At 32.8% G+C, this 14,382-nt stretch overlaps 2 protein-coding genes across 2 annotated transcripts; both read left to right on the plus strand.

The window, feature by feature from the left end:
• Positions 1 to 2,816: 2,816 nt before the first annotated feature.
• On the plus strand, positions 2,817 to 7,080 carry LOC125869184 (ras-related protein RABH1e). The gene is made up of 6 exons (XM_049549746.1): positions 2,817 to 3,071; positions 4,415 to 4,485; positions 5,283 to 5,371; positions 5,596 to 5,707; positions 6,469 to 6,559; positions 6,674 to 7,080. The coding sequence occupies exons 1-6, from the start codon at positions 2,955 to 2,957 to the stop codon at positions 6,815 to 6,817; spliced, it is 624 nt and encodes a 207-aa protein (XP_049405703.1). The 5' UTR covers positions 2,817 to 2,954; the 3' UTR covers positions 6,818 to 7,080.
• Positions 7,081 to 8,711: 1,631 nt separating this feature from the next.
• On the plus strand, positions 8,712 to 13,531 carry LOC125869141 (probable mitochondrial adenine nucleotide transporter BTL3). The gene is made up of 4 exons (XM_049549699.1): positions 8,712 to 9,246; positions 11,496 to 11,799; positions 12,615 to 13,079; positions 13,210 to 13,531. Exons 1-4 carry the CDS (start codon positions 8,819 to 8,821, stop codon positions 13,276 to 13,278), a joined length of 1,266 nt encoding a protein of 421 aa, XP_049405656.1. The 5' UTR covers positions 8,712 to 8,818; the 3' UTR covers positions 13,279 to 13,531.
• The last annotated feature ends 851 nt before the right edge of the window (positions 13,532 to 14,382 follow it).

Raw genomic sequence — 14,382 nt, forward strand, 5'->3', positions numbered from 1 at the left:
TTTGACTTTTGGTTGTAGGCATATCTCTAATTGATTGATTAGTAACCATGCAAAGTAATGGCTTGCATGTCTAAAAAAAAAAATCCTCCATCTTTTCCTCAACATAAGTTTCTGACACACTACGACAAAAATATTTTTTAGCGATAATAAATAATAAATATTAAAATTTTTACCTACTTTAGTTAATTGTCATTGAATTCAATATCGTTATAGACTTTAGGAATATATAAAAAGAGTGTTAATTATCGCTATAAATACATATTTAAAAATAATAAAATAATTATCGTTAATTAGTTAAGCTAAAGATATTTTTGATGTAGTGACATGCAACATACCTTTTTTTTTCTTTGGAAAAGGTCTAAAATTGCATTTTGGGATTTGCGAAATAATCTACTAAATTTCATTTATAATTGGGATTAATTATGTCATCGTCGTACAAAAATTGACACGTATTTATTTTTATTGTTTGTCAACTCAACTAATGTGATTATTACAAAATAAAACAAAAAGGGAGGAAAGGCCACATTTTGATTATTGCCTATATGATTTACAAAATTGTCCAAAATTACCCTTTATTTGTTTGAGATTGGCGAGCTTGTTTATATTGCTATATTAATGGAAAATTGTTTGGGGAAACTTACATAAATATAGTATATTAAAAAAATACTTACCATTTATAGCAATAATATTTTTTTTACTTGATCACTTTTAATATATTTATAATACAATTTTAATATATATATTATAAAAACCAATTTATTATTCACATATAACACAAGTTTTATTAATTGATTATACATTTATCACGCATTTTAATACATTTATAATACAATGTGTCAATTTTTTACAAAACAAGCATAATATATCTAAAGAAACATTTATAATACATATATATTGCATACATAATTCACTTTTAATACATATTCCAAATTTAACATAGCATTGCTATAAATGATAATAAATAAAAAGTATCACTAAAATCAATAATTATTTATTAAAAGGTACCCATCCAAGTAATTTTTTCAAATTGTTTTATATGAGAAATAATCTACTTTTAATTTATATTTAGGGTTAATTATACTATAATCTTCTTATGGTTTACTATTCAATGGTCCCAAATCCGGATAATATTTTAATGTGAACACAATTATATCAATATCTATACCCTATTCGTTCTTAATATTTGTCATATTTTGTTTTATACATTCATTTCTTTTTAAAGAAGGATAATACGACTAAATTATTCGTATTTATTTCATCTTGTTATATATTTTTTTTCCATTCATATTAATATCTCTCCATATTTGTGAGTAGAGATAAAAGTTAGAAACAAACAATTAATTATATCTTAATTTTTTAAAATAACAAATATTATAAATTATTTATTTTTAGTAAGAATGATACGAATTTAGAAACTGAGCAAATGTCTTCTAAAAAAATGTGGTAACCTACAACTAAGAGAGAGTTTAAACAGAGAATCAAGAAAAAATAGAAAGAATATATTTAAATTGTCTTAATATATGCTACCCCATTTGTCTTAACCTTCTTGTCAAATATGGAATATTTCAAATAAAAGTCCGTGATAAATTTGACTAAATTTCATTTTATATTTAATCATTCCCTTCGTTTCAATTGTTTATTTGATTTAATTTGACTTAATACAAAATTTAAGAAAGAGAAACTTTTCAATTTTGTACTCTTTAGTAAAATGCTCTTTAATATTACAATCTTAAACAAGCTAGATGGAAAGTTGGAATTAAATAAAAAGTTATCCCAAAAAGTTCTTTCTAAATAAATTAAAAAATAAGATAAATAAATCAAAAGGAATAAAATACTATTCAAATAAATAGGTCGGCTCTTTCTTGTTACCTTTTGATCAATGGAAGTCCTAACAATAGTACTTCATTTTTTGTCTTAACTATAGTATTTAACTAATTGTCTTCCATCGTGAGAAAATTGATTTATTCGACTTATATGGTGAAAGTTGCATAAAGGGTATATTTGGACATTTTTAATTATTTAGGATCATGTTTAATATAATTATTGCATACGACGTATATATAAACCAATTTGAAGGAGGGACAAAAATGAGATGAAACCAACGGTGCAAGCTTCCATATAATACAAATACAATATTTTAGGTATAACAAATAAATACACTATTTAACGTGTGTGTAAACTAAATACACTAGTTACATAATAAATAACATATATATATATATATATTATTAAAATAGGAATAAATATGCAACCTGGTATTAATATAAACTAAATGTTTGAAAGTTGAAAACTTTGACTACTCTATTTTGATTGAAATGTATTTGAAATTTAATTGATTATCAAAAAGAGTTGTTTGTACTTTATTTTGAATATATATATATACATAACATGATACAATTGAGATCTTTTTCTTAGTTGTCGAAGTCATAATATGCTATTATACGAGTATATATTAGTCGAAGTTGAACAAATTATGGTTACCGATTTACCATACCATAAAATACCAAAACCAAACTTTAAAATACCGAATTAAATTGATGTGGTAATGGTATAATGTTTTAAAATCGAATATCGAAACTTCGAAATATCGTGTCGTACCATACCATACTCACCCCTAGGTAAAACGTCATATGTGACACAGAATTGTTATGTAAAATGATACATTGAACATAAAATTGTCACATAAAACACTACGTTACGTGAGATAAAAAGGTCATTGAGGGGCAAAAATGTCTTTTACCAGATTTTCCTCTGGCGTTAAGTTGGCGGTTTCTTCTCATAGTCGTATGTGTTCTACAAATTGACATTTCAAAAACGTTGATCTCTCCCTTCCTTTGTTGCCTCTTTTCTTCCTCAATTTTCTCTCTTCTCTTTTTCTCTCTCTCTTTCCTCATTCCACCGATCCTGTCTCAAATCTTCGAGAGAGTGAAAAAGAAGAAGAAAATTGAATAATAATGGCGGCCGTATCGCCATTAGCAAAGTATAAGCTTGTGTTTTTGGGCGATCAATCTGTTGGAAAAACCAGCATCATTACTCGCTTCATGTACGATAAATTCGATACCACCTACCAGGTTCATCACTTTCATCCAATATATTTATTTCTGTCTTAGTTGATCCTGATTCGACATTACAAGTATATTTATTTTTGGGATCTATGCACAAATAGCTGCACAGATTTACTGTTTATTATTTCTAGCATGTATACATGATCGTATATATATATATATATATATATATATATATATATATATTATACATTCATTGGCTATTTTTAGTTTACTTAGTGGATGGACGGCTATTTAGATTAATTTTTTCAGTTTTCCCCAATAACACAAATATTTTGTGGATTATCGATGTTTTAATTTTATATTCCTTACCGTTTCAATTGTATTGAAATCATCGACAATTTTTTTTCCTTTTTTTGGTTTTTCGTTTTTTTCTTCTTTTTTTCTACATTGGATCATATAGTCAATCAGTTAAGTTTCAATGACAAATTCCTTTACTCCTATTGTTTTTGTACTTGTTATTTATTTGATCCTCAATTTTCTTCGAAATCATGGTCAAAATTGTATCTTTTTTTTTTGTTGTGTTTTTGGTATGATTTTGATATTCTATCAATTAAACTAGATTTGATTACAAATTAGTTGGGGTTGACTGTATGCATACATTAGATCAATCACAATTTAGTTAGAGCCAACTTAATGAATCATTTATAATAGGCGGAGCCAAGATTTGAAGTGATGCTACAAAATTCATAACTCATTTTAGTTACTGGGTTCACCATCAAATATTTATACCTATGTAGTGGATTTCCTGATACAAATAGAGGATCTAAGCAAAACTTTTATTGGATTGATCTGAACCCGTACCTATTATTGTAGCTCTATGTTCCTATCCTCTGATTGAATTCCACTCGATTGTTTCGGTAGTTATCAACCTAAAATGACCCTCTTTTGATTTGGGATCAGGGTGGGTATAACAAAGCACACAGGTTGGAGGTGATTCTATATTTAGAAGTTATTACACAAAAACTTTTGTGTTTTCTACCATCGTTTATGTGGATCAATTGTATAATATTGACCTCAGATGAGTTTAGATGAGTAACATGGCAGTGAGAATTCATATAGCAAATCCTAACTTGCTTGAAACTGAGGCAAAGTAGTTGTTAGTGAGAACTCCGTAGATAATGCTTTGCCTGTTTCTCATTTTTGTCAAAATTTGAGTGACTTCCTTTGTTCTTTTAGGATACAATTGTTGGATCTTGATTCCTATCGCTGTTGATTTTCAGTTCTCATGTCATTCTTTGTTTTCAGTTAAATAAAAGTTCGTGCTGCAATTAGTTATGTGGGAGATTGAAGTTCTGATCAATTGAATTAGTATCAACCTCTTGCTTACCATGTTTCTAACTGTGCAGGCTACCATTGGTATTGATTTTTTGTCCAAGACAATGTACCTTGAAGATCGAACAGTTCGGTTGCAGCTCTGGTAGGTCGTCTTTCTAGATTTTCTTGTTTAGATATGCTATATACCATTTTCTGCTATTTTCCTTTTTTGCTTGGCTAAAATTGCAATTTTTCCTTTTCAGATTTGTTGCCTAAGAATATACTACTTGATAATGTGAAAGGGAACTTAGAATTGTGTAGTTAGCTGGAAGAACCTTTATTGTACTTAGATTGACCTTGCTTACTATCATTTGGGGTTTAGAAGAAACAGAGACAGAGAGTTTTGATTAAGCATGAATATTTGATGGATACTGTACAAGGTGACTTTTTTGACGGCCGCAGTTTTCTACTCCTGCTAATAGTTTAGCACATTCGTTGTTGGTACTATGGGGTCCTAAAGCACACGAGAGATTTTACTCATTGGTGTCAATTGGGGGGGTTTGTACGTGTTACAGTTAAGAAGCTGGATTATCTAGGATACTATTTATTTCTAGTCTTAGAACCAATTTTTTTTTAATTACGGGAGAAATGAAATGCTTTAGGACCAAACATTTACTGGTACAGTTGAGATGAAATGTGACCATGCCTATTCAAATGCTTGCATCTAGAGCTAGAACATATGTTAGTTTTCCCTATTCCTGGCAAAACATTATACAGACAAGTACAAAAAGTAATCTATTTCTCAAATAGAATTTAAGTCCTGTAAAATTGTTAACGTTCTATTATGATTTTGTAGATGCTGTTGCAGCTGGAATTATAATCATCTTACTGACTGATCTAATTTGTTTGTTGACTGTTCATTTTGTTATTTTGCTAATGGTAGTATCTTCATGTGTACAGGGATACTGCTGGTCAAGAAAGATTTAGGAGTCTTATTCCCAGCTACATTAGAGATTCTTCTGTCGCTGTAATTGTGTTTGATGTTGCCAGTGAGTAATTGATTGATTATTCTTTATACAGTGTTTTACATATATCTGTATCCTTTGTCACCTCCTCGACAACATTAGGATTGTTGAGCAAACTGAAATAGAAGTTTCTAAGGAAGTCAGTCTATTGGTTATCCAATGCAGTATGGTATTTGTCTTTGATTATTCTCTTCTTCTTTTTTTATGTTCCGTCATATATTTTTGCTGATAAATCATTGCATTCGCAGACCGTCAATCATTTCTAAACACTTCAAAGTGGATTGAAGAAGTACGTACTGAACGGGGAACTGATGTCATAATTGTTCTTGTTGGGAACAAAACTGATCTTGTCGAGAAAAGGTGGGGTTTGCAGTGGTTGCTTCTTTCATGGATTCATTTCTTTTGGCAATTGCTTTGCCCACTTATCCATAGCTGTACCTTTTTTTGTGGTTTACCTTTCCCTGTTTTATTTAACATTGGCATGATCTGTACCATGGACTAATTCGTTTCTGGTTAGGCCTAGTAAACCTTCTAGCTTCTAGCTCCTTAAGTAAACATAGTCATGCCTAGAGTTTTGCTCTCAACATCTGTATTGGTATGAGATTCTGTACACAATTGAAAGAACAGAAGGTTGCTCTACGATAACAACTAAAGCAAAAGCAAGTTCCACCTTTACCGATTAGAAGGCTAGTGTAATAGCGAAAAGAAAAAGGATATGACGATAGACTCCAAAGAAGATACACTTACTCACACCCTAGTCGGATGCGAAACCAAAAATTCATTGCACCTTTAGCTGACTGGGAGGACTCCGTGGAAATTCCTCATTTAGAGAAAGCTGTACAATTAACAAACAGAACGGACAATGAGTCTTGAATATTACTCCTATTTGAAGAGTCGAGGACCTCCAATTTTATTCATTCTTGGAGAGAAGAGCTTGTGGCTCGAGAGAATTTGAGCCGACACTTTGTTTTGGGCATGTGCTCTTGCCAATTCTCTTATCTATTTTCTTTCAGAAAAATAGAACCTGATTTTAAAAAAGATTATTGATAAGGGGAAATTGGACCAAATTGATGTCAACCTTTTCCGCTATTTCTCTGATTTGGATGATGATTTTTAAACAGGCAAGTATCCATCGAAGAAGGCGAAACCAAGGCTCGTGAATTTAACGTAATGTTTATAGAAACTAGTGCTAAAGCTGGATTCAATATCAAGGTACAGTCTCCTCTTCATCACTTAATATTTGCACATAACATAGAGTTGAGTTCATGCTTTTATAGTTGTTTAACCAATAATTTGATGACCCTATAATGTGATTGAATATTACAGCCTCTGTTCCGAAAGATTGCTGCTGCTTTACCAGGAATGGAAGCCCTTTCGTCCACGAAGCAAGAAGATATGGTGGATGTGAATTTGAAGCCTACCACAAGTTCATCTAATGCAGAGCAGCAAGGTGGAGGTTGCGCGTGCTAGATTTTGTATGTAACAAGAGAGATAAGAAGTTGGACATACACAAAGATGCAGTTGCATCAAATTATATCATAATATATATAGATGTTCAATTAGCTCATTTTGTTAGATCATTATGAGGTTTGGAACAATTTTGGGTTTTTGTTCATGTTGTACAACAAGTTCTTTCAATTCTGATGGTGTGATAGCTGACAATTATGTTGTTACTATTAAAACTTGTGATTATATATTATGTGATGTGATTCCTAGTTCAGGAATCTTTTTTTTCCCTTCTCTGAGCAAAATATATAGTATGATGAAATGGTATTTGTTGTATCATTTCAATTTGTTGTGATACCACCTTGTGTCAACATAAGCTCAAGTTCCTTGGTAAAACTGAAATAATGGGTGGGTGCGTGTGATTTAGACTTAATGAGTTTAATCTTTAAGATGCCCGCCCACATAGGCGTGCTTGATAATTAGACTTAATGAGTTTAATATTTAAGATTTTTAGCATTGAATTCATTGTACTGTAAAATGCATAGTTTAGTTCTCAATGACTTGTAGAACTATGATGACATATTCTTTATTATTTCTACAAGTTTCTCATAGGTGAAGTGAGAAAATGTGAAAGAAGGCAATATTGCTCTTGCTCTTGGAAATGGACATCACACAAGGAATATGGTATTTAAATAGAATTATCTTAATAGCATGTTCTCCTGCAAATATTCAACAAGTTGATATTAGGAACTTTTAAAAAGTTTTCTCTAAAATGCAAATATTTTTCCCCATATAGCAACTTAATATTTTTTATAGGTTTTTCAATGGGGGTTTGGTATTCATATTGAGATCCGATTAAAATTTAAATTTACGTCGAAAAGTTTCGAAGTGTAAAACGCTCTCTTACAAATATAATTTCATATCTAAAGCTCGAATCCGGAATTTCTAATTAAGAATAAAGAGATACTTATTAGTTCCTCACGGCCCATTTTGGTATAGCAAGTTAATGACTTAATGTTAGTGGCGTTGTAATATGTTGAGATGCTATTTATGAGTCTAACTTGATAAATATTACTCCAAGAAGTTTATGCTAATTGCAATTGAATAATCAACTCCTTTTCACTTTAAAATACACTTTCTTATTAAGATTAAATTAAAAAAATTCAGATATAGAAATATTCTTCATTCTTCTTTTCGAACAAACTACTAAGATGTCACTATCCAAACTCATGTCAAGTATTGTTTGTTTTGGTTGAGCAATCACAATTTGTTTCTTGGGCTACTTCATCATTAATTTCAAAATCACACGTATCATGTGAACTTGTATTATGTATTATTAAGTTTCTTACTTTTCTTCTTTATTTCTACGTGTAACTCGCCGAGATATCAGGTGCACTAATAAAAGTTGGACAATTCCTTATTGTGACTGATGTCATTGTGTCACATACACCAACGTCCTCGCTATGGGACTCAACCAGGGGCTGACCTAGAGGTTGTCGAGGGGTTCACCCGAACCCCCTCGGTAAAAAATTACATTGTATATTTAAGATATTTTTAAGAATTTTTATGTCTATATATTGATTTTGAACCTCCAAAATGTAAAATTAAAGGTTGACTTAGTGGTTAAGGAATTCAAAATTCATCTTAAAATTTCAAGATCAAATCTTAGACACTACGTATTATCCGTTTTGACCTAATAGTTACCTGTCACTTTAACCAAAACATATAACAACAGTTATCTGTCACTATAAGTATCAATTCATGAAAAACATTAAAATAGCATATATTTTTTTCCTTTTCTGGCATTGTGTCACAAATTGACAATCAAAACAAAAAAAAAAACTGAAAAACTTGTACAGTCCTAAGCCAAAAAAAAATTAAAAAAAAAATGTTTTTTCTTCTTCATGACGATGGAATCAATGCATTTGTTTCCTTCATTGTTCTCATTCTCCATTTTTTTCCTCTCTTTTAAAAATCCCTTTTTCTCAAATTCCATTTTGTTACAGTGTGAAATTTGATGTGAAAATGGTGAATCCATCGGATCCGGGTCGGGTTCGGGTTTCGAGTTTGAGCAGTAGTGATCTGTGTTTGAATTCGATCGGGTTTAATGGTAGTGATGGTGGGTTGTTTCTAGAAGATTCGGGTCCGAGATCATTTGTGTCGTTGGTTGGGAACCAGGGATTGTGTTCGGAGAGTCGGCGGAGGAGGATCGGATTGGAGGTTCGTGGCGGTACTGGCGGACGGTTTTTGTCGGTGACGGTGTCGATTAACGGCGGAGGGAATGAAGGATTTGAGGAGGATTCCGGTGAAACGGCGGCGGAGAGTGAAATGCAAGTGTGTCGGCGGAGAGTTGAAAAGGTGGAGGAGAAGAAGAAGGTGCTAAGCGGTGGAGGAGCTGCTTTGAATACTACTAAACATCTATGGGCTGGAGCTGTTGCTGCAGCTGTCTCAAGGTAAAAAATGAGCACTTTTTCGGTTTTGATCAGTAATTTCTTGCTTTTTAACAAACATATTTGCTTAGCAGTGTTGAAATGAATGAGTCTGAATAGAACTGAATGGATATAGAAGATTCACATAACCAACTTATCGGGTTTAATTTGTGATTAAGGCTCGTTTTTGTTGTTGTTGTTGTTGGTATGACTTTGTATTGCTTTCTGTCAAGATATTTGAAATGACTTTTTTGTATAAATCAACTAAGCCTCAGCGATAAACTAGTTGAAGTCAGCTATATATTGTTGAAGTCGGGATGATTGAAGTGCCTTTTTGTATCAATCAACTAAGCCTCAACGATAAGCTAGTTGAAGTCAACTATATGAGTCCATTAGTTGTTGTTGTTGTTGGTATGATTTTGTGTTGTTGAAGTCAAGATATTTGAAATGTCTATTTGTATCAATCAACTAAGCCTCAACAATAAACTAGTTGAAGTCAACTATATGAATCCGTTATGTCTATTTTGCTCTATTAAGCCCATTTCATATTCAAAATGCTTCATTGTGGTAAGATAAAATTTGATGGCATGGAGAAAATAGTGTCTATTTGAAAATCATTTGGAATCAATTGGTTTGGCATGGACATGCTTGGACTATCTGATGGTGACTTTCATGTCATTTAAGTTGGATGGATGACTACTTGGCGTATGTATTCTTGGCATTATTCGAATTCAAGGGATTAGGTCAGTTGATACTTAATTAAAAGAGGACAGCCGGTGCACTAAGCTCCCACTATGCTTGGGGAAGGACCGGACTACATTGGTCTATTATACGGAACCTTACTTGCATTTCTGTAAGAGACTATTTTTACAACTTCAATCCGTGACCACTTGTTCCTAACCTTACCTTATTTATTTAACAAAAGAAAATAGAAAACAAACAATTGAAGATTCTAATACTACGTAATTGAAGAAATATTGAATTGCTTAGATATGAATATTACCAGGGTGATCTTTTCTCTGTGTAAAAGCCATGAGTTGTTACATTAAACATTATACTGTAATTATTGCTATATGGTATAACATTAAGCATAGAAATTCATTTAATATGTTTATTTATTAATTAATAAGAATCTTGAAGTGTGGATACTTGGAAAAAGGAAGAAATACCGAACCTAGGGTTACACTTTGTTATATGAAATTATGAATATGTTGGAGCCTTTTTTCTTATTATTAATAATTTGTAATAATAATGATTAAGAAGGAGTCAAGGGTCTGCTTCCCCAATGTCAGGTCAATCAACTTCTTGTACATTTTCATTTTTACATAAAAAGGCTAAAAGAGATAAATATATTTGCTTGATACTTGCTACCTCCCACCAACAACAGTTATCAAGTAACTATGTCCATCAAGGCTTAGACAGATGGTAAGAAATCACCTAGTGTTTTTGTCTCTGCTGGGATTTGAACCCGAGACCTCATAGTTCTCCTCTCACTTCATTGACCATTAGGCCACTCCCTTAGGTGCACTAAAAGAGATGAACATGTACTCCCTCTATTTTAATTTATTTGTCCTACTTTTCTTTTTTATCCGTTTAAATAAAAACCTTTCTTGGCAGCTCTTTAATTCTAGGTTTCCATATGGCATGTTTAAAACCACAAGATTAAAGGAAATTTTGGTACATTTCACATATCTTTAGTTTAAGATTACATAATTCAAAAGTCTTCTTTACTTTATTAAGCTCCGTGCCAAGTCAAAACCGTACAAACAAACTGAAACGGAGGGAGTAAAATATAAGTTACAAATACTCTCCTTTTTGCCTCCAAAGTATCTCTGATTTCTTTTTTTCCATTCAGTCCACCCCCAAACCTACTGCAAAGTAACAAAAACTCTAGAACCCCACATGGGAAGAGTTGAGTGGAAAGGATATCCATTGCTAGAAAGATTTTACCATGAATGTTGAAATATAGAGTTAGACTCTTGTTACTTGAGCTGGGCATATATCTGCTTTTTGGTTGTGAAATGGATCAATGTGATGCTATATCTTAGCGGAATAAGTTTGATGCATTCGAAACAAAACGTGTTTATATGCTGAAAATGCTTCTTTCCGTGTTGGAACTTTGAATTTTGCAATGGGAATCTTAGTAATACTTTCTTGAAGCCTTGTACTTTAGTGGCATTTAATGGGTTATGTTCCCTATAAAGTGCATATAACCTGTAAAATGTTGATTATTTGTGGACGACTTCTGTTTATCTGAATTGTTTTTGTTTCAGAACTTTTGTTGCTCCTCTTGAGAGATTAAAGCTGGAGTATATAGTGCGTGGTGAGAAGAGGCATCTTTTGGAGGTCATCAAGACAATTGCAGCCACTCAAGGCATCAAGGGATTTTGGAAAGGGAATTTTGTCAATATTCTACGCACAGCACCATTTAAGGCTATCAACTTCTATTCATATGAAAAATACAGGGATCATCTGCTTAAATTAACTGGTAATGAGGAGGCAACTAATCTTGAAAGGTTTGTTGCTGGTGCTGCTGCAGGAATTACAGCCACTGTGCTCTGCATACCAATGGACACTGTGAGATATATTTTAGTATAGTCAATCTTCTTTCTTCTTGATTTCTTTTTTAAAAGCATAATGAGTTGAACTCTGTCGAGTTGGATATGCATCCGTTTCTGTATTACTAAATAAGGGGAGGGAAGTTAAAGTACCTTGGAAGTTGGTGCTGGACGCGAAACTATCTTTCTTGTCCTGTTATATGGTGGAACTAGCTCTTAGATTTCCTAGGTTGTGTGGTTCGAAAAATAATGCAAGTTGATATGGACTTTTGACAATTCACTTTACCCATTTGACATTTTCAGACTGATTAGCTTGACAAATTATTTTCTTCAAGAGGCAAACTCTTCTTAATCTTTACAAAATTTTCTCGGTTTTCCTTTCATGGTCATGCTGATTGCTTTGACTCTATGTCACTGATCTGAATAAACTCAGAGGAACTAGCAAAGTCAGAGAATATGATTGGGGCTTAATTAAACTTAAAGAAAAGCCAGTAGCATAATTGCTAGAGACTATGTCAAATGAAGCAGCTGTGGAGAATGTCATTGAAGATTCAGTTCATCTGGAACAAATACAGCTAATTTAATCATTTGAAAATATTTTTGATGAGTTGGGTAATAAAATCATATTATTGCTCTAGGTTTGATATATTAGCATGCTGCAGGACTTCTAATCATGTGCTATAACTTTTCTTATGTGAGTCCTATAGTAGACAAAACACTAATCTTTGGCTCTCTCTTCTTTATGACAACATTCAAGAAGTACCTCAAGTTCTACCTGTTCGATGATGATCTGACCGCGTTTCTTTTTTATCTTTGGAAATGTCAATATTCCAGATTAGGACAGTAATGGTAGCACCTGGGGGAGAAGCATTGGGAGGCTTAATTGGTACTTTTGGCCACATGATTCGCACTGAGGGATTCTTCTCTCTTTACAAGGGCCTAGTTCCTTCCATCATAAGCATGGCACCTTCAGGCGCAGTTTTCTATGGAGTTTATGATATACTAAAATCAGCTTATTTGCATTCACCAGAAGGGAGGAAAAGACTACAAAATATGAAACAAGGTGAAGATCTAAATGCATTAGATCAACTGGAGTTGGGTACAGTAAGAACTTTGATATACGGAGCAATTGCTGGTGCTTGTGCTGAAGCCGCTACATACCCATTTGAAGTTGTGAGGAGACAGCTTCAGATGCAGGTCCGGGCCACAAAGATGAGTGCATTAGCAACTAGCTTGAAGATCATTGAGCAAGGTGGTATTCCTGCCCTCTATGCAGGATTGACTCCCAGCTTATTACAGGTACATCAAACAAACAATTTCTTGTTGACTGTTGTTCTATCTTTAAAAAAGTCCCCTTTGATCCTCTAATTTTACTTGTTAAGAAGAGTTATGTAGATAACGAAATGCATCTTTTTATTGTGCTCTTCAGGTTTTGCCATCAGCTGCGATCAGTTATTTTGTTTATGAGTTCATGAAGATTGTTCTGAAAGTAGAATAAATACGAGACACGATTACCGCAATCCATTCATGTCAAGGAGTGCTATAAGTTGACGCTGACAAAAGTGTTGTACAAGTTAATCTCAAGGGACTTTCTGGCCTTGTTGTATTGTGTGGCCTGAACCCAGTGATGGAAATAATACATCTCATTTAGAAGGTATTAAAGAAATTTCTTGTTTAGTTATAGGCTTTGTCTCTGTATCTTTAAAAGGAGGAGAAATGTTGAAGCGTTTGTATTTTTCTCCATTTAGTTCTGATGAATTGTGTAACAGTCTTTTCTATAGTTTAAGGCAGATTTTTGGTGGGTGCATATCAGATTTTTCAAAAGTAGTGCATTTTTGAAAGATCCGACATGAGTACGGAAAAAGGGGGGAAAATGAAGAGAAGATTCATGATCATTTTCATCAACAAAGAGAAACCAAAAGCTTAGAGTTATAGAGTATTAAAGCAAAATCACATATACCTGCAACTTTAATAGAAGAGTTTGTCTTCTGCATTTAAAGTCTCTGTTGAACCAAAATGTCAGAAAGTCCTTGAGAACGAGAAAGTCGACTAAAAGGCTATTTCATAATCGACTCTTGTTGCCGAATTGAGGGGGCTTGGTTTCTTTGTGAAGGCTCAAATTACTCATAAGAAAATGCATATCTCATAAGTCAAAAGGATAAGGTGGCAACTTAATCCTGCACTACAAGTTTTGTGGGGGGTGTTTCTCACACGTCATAGCCTATAATTTTTAAGCACGTGTCACTTTTTGGGATCCACTAGTTTTTTTGGCCTTGGCTATAATAGAAAAGAAGTTTGGTTGTGAAGTTTATTGTTTTCCTACTGAATTAGTTTTAGACGAAATTCAACTTTGAACATCTGTTGTGTAGGTTTTAGTTCCATAACATGTAAAAAGTCAGGTCCGTATGTATTTATGGGGCGGAAGAGGAAAGGGGAGGAGGGAGAATCCGATTTTTTCAATTATGTAACTCTTATTTTACTGCAAAGATGAAAAAGCAAACTGAATCAAAAATTCCTTTGCATTTTGAAAAAAAAAAAAAACTTGAGGATTACATTGTTTATGTTATTGTATCATCCACAGAATATCAATACTCTACTTGGA

This window comes from Solanum stenotomum, chromosome 6, assembly GCF_019186545.1.
Source record: "Solanum stenotomum isolate F172 chromosome 6, ASM1918654v1, whole genome shotgun sequence".
NCBI classification, from domain to species: Eukaryota; Viridiplantae; Streptophyta; class Magnoliopsida; order Solanales; family Solanaceae; genus Solanum; species Solanum stenotomum.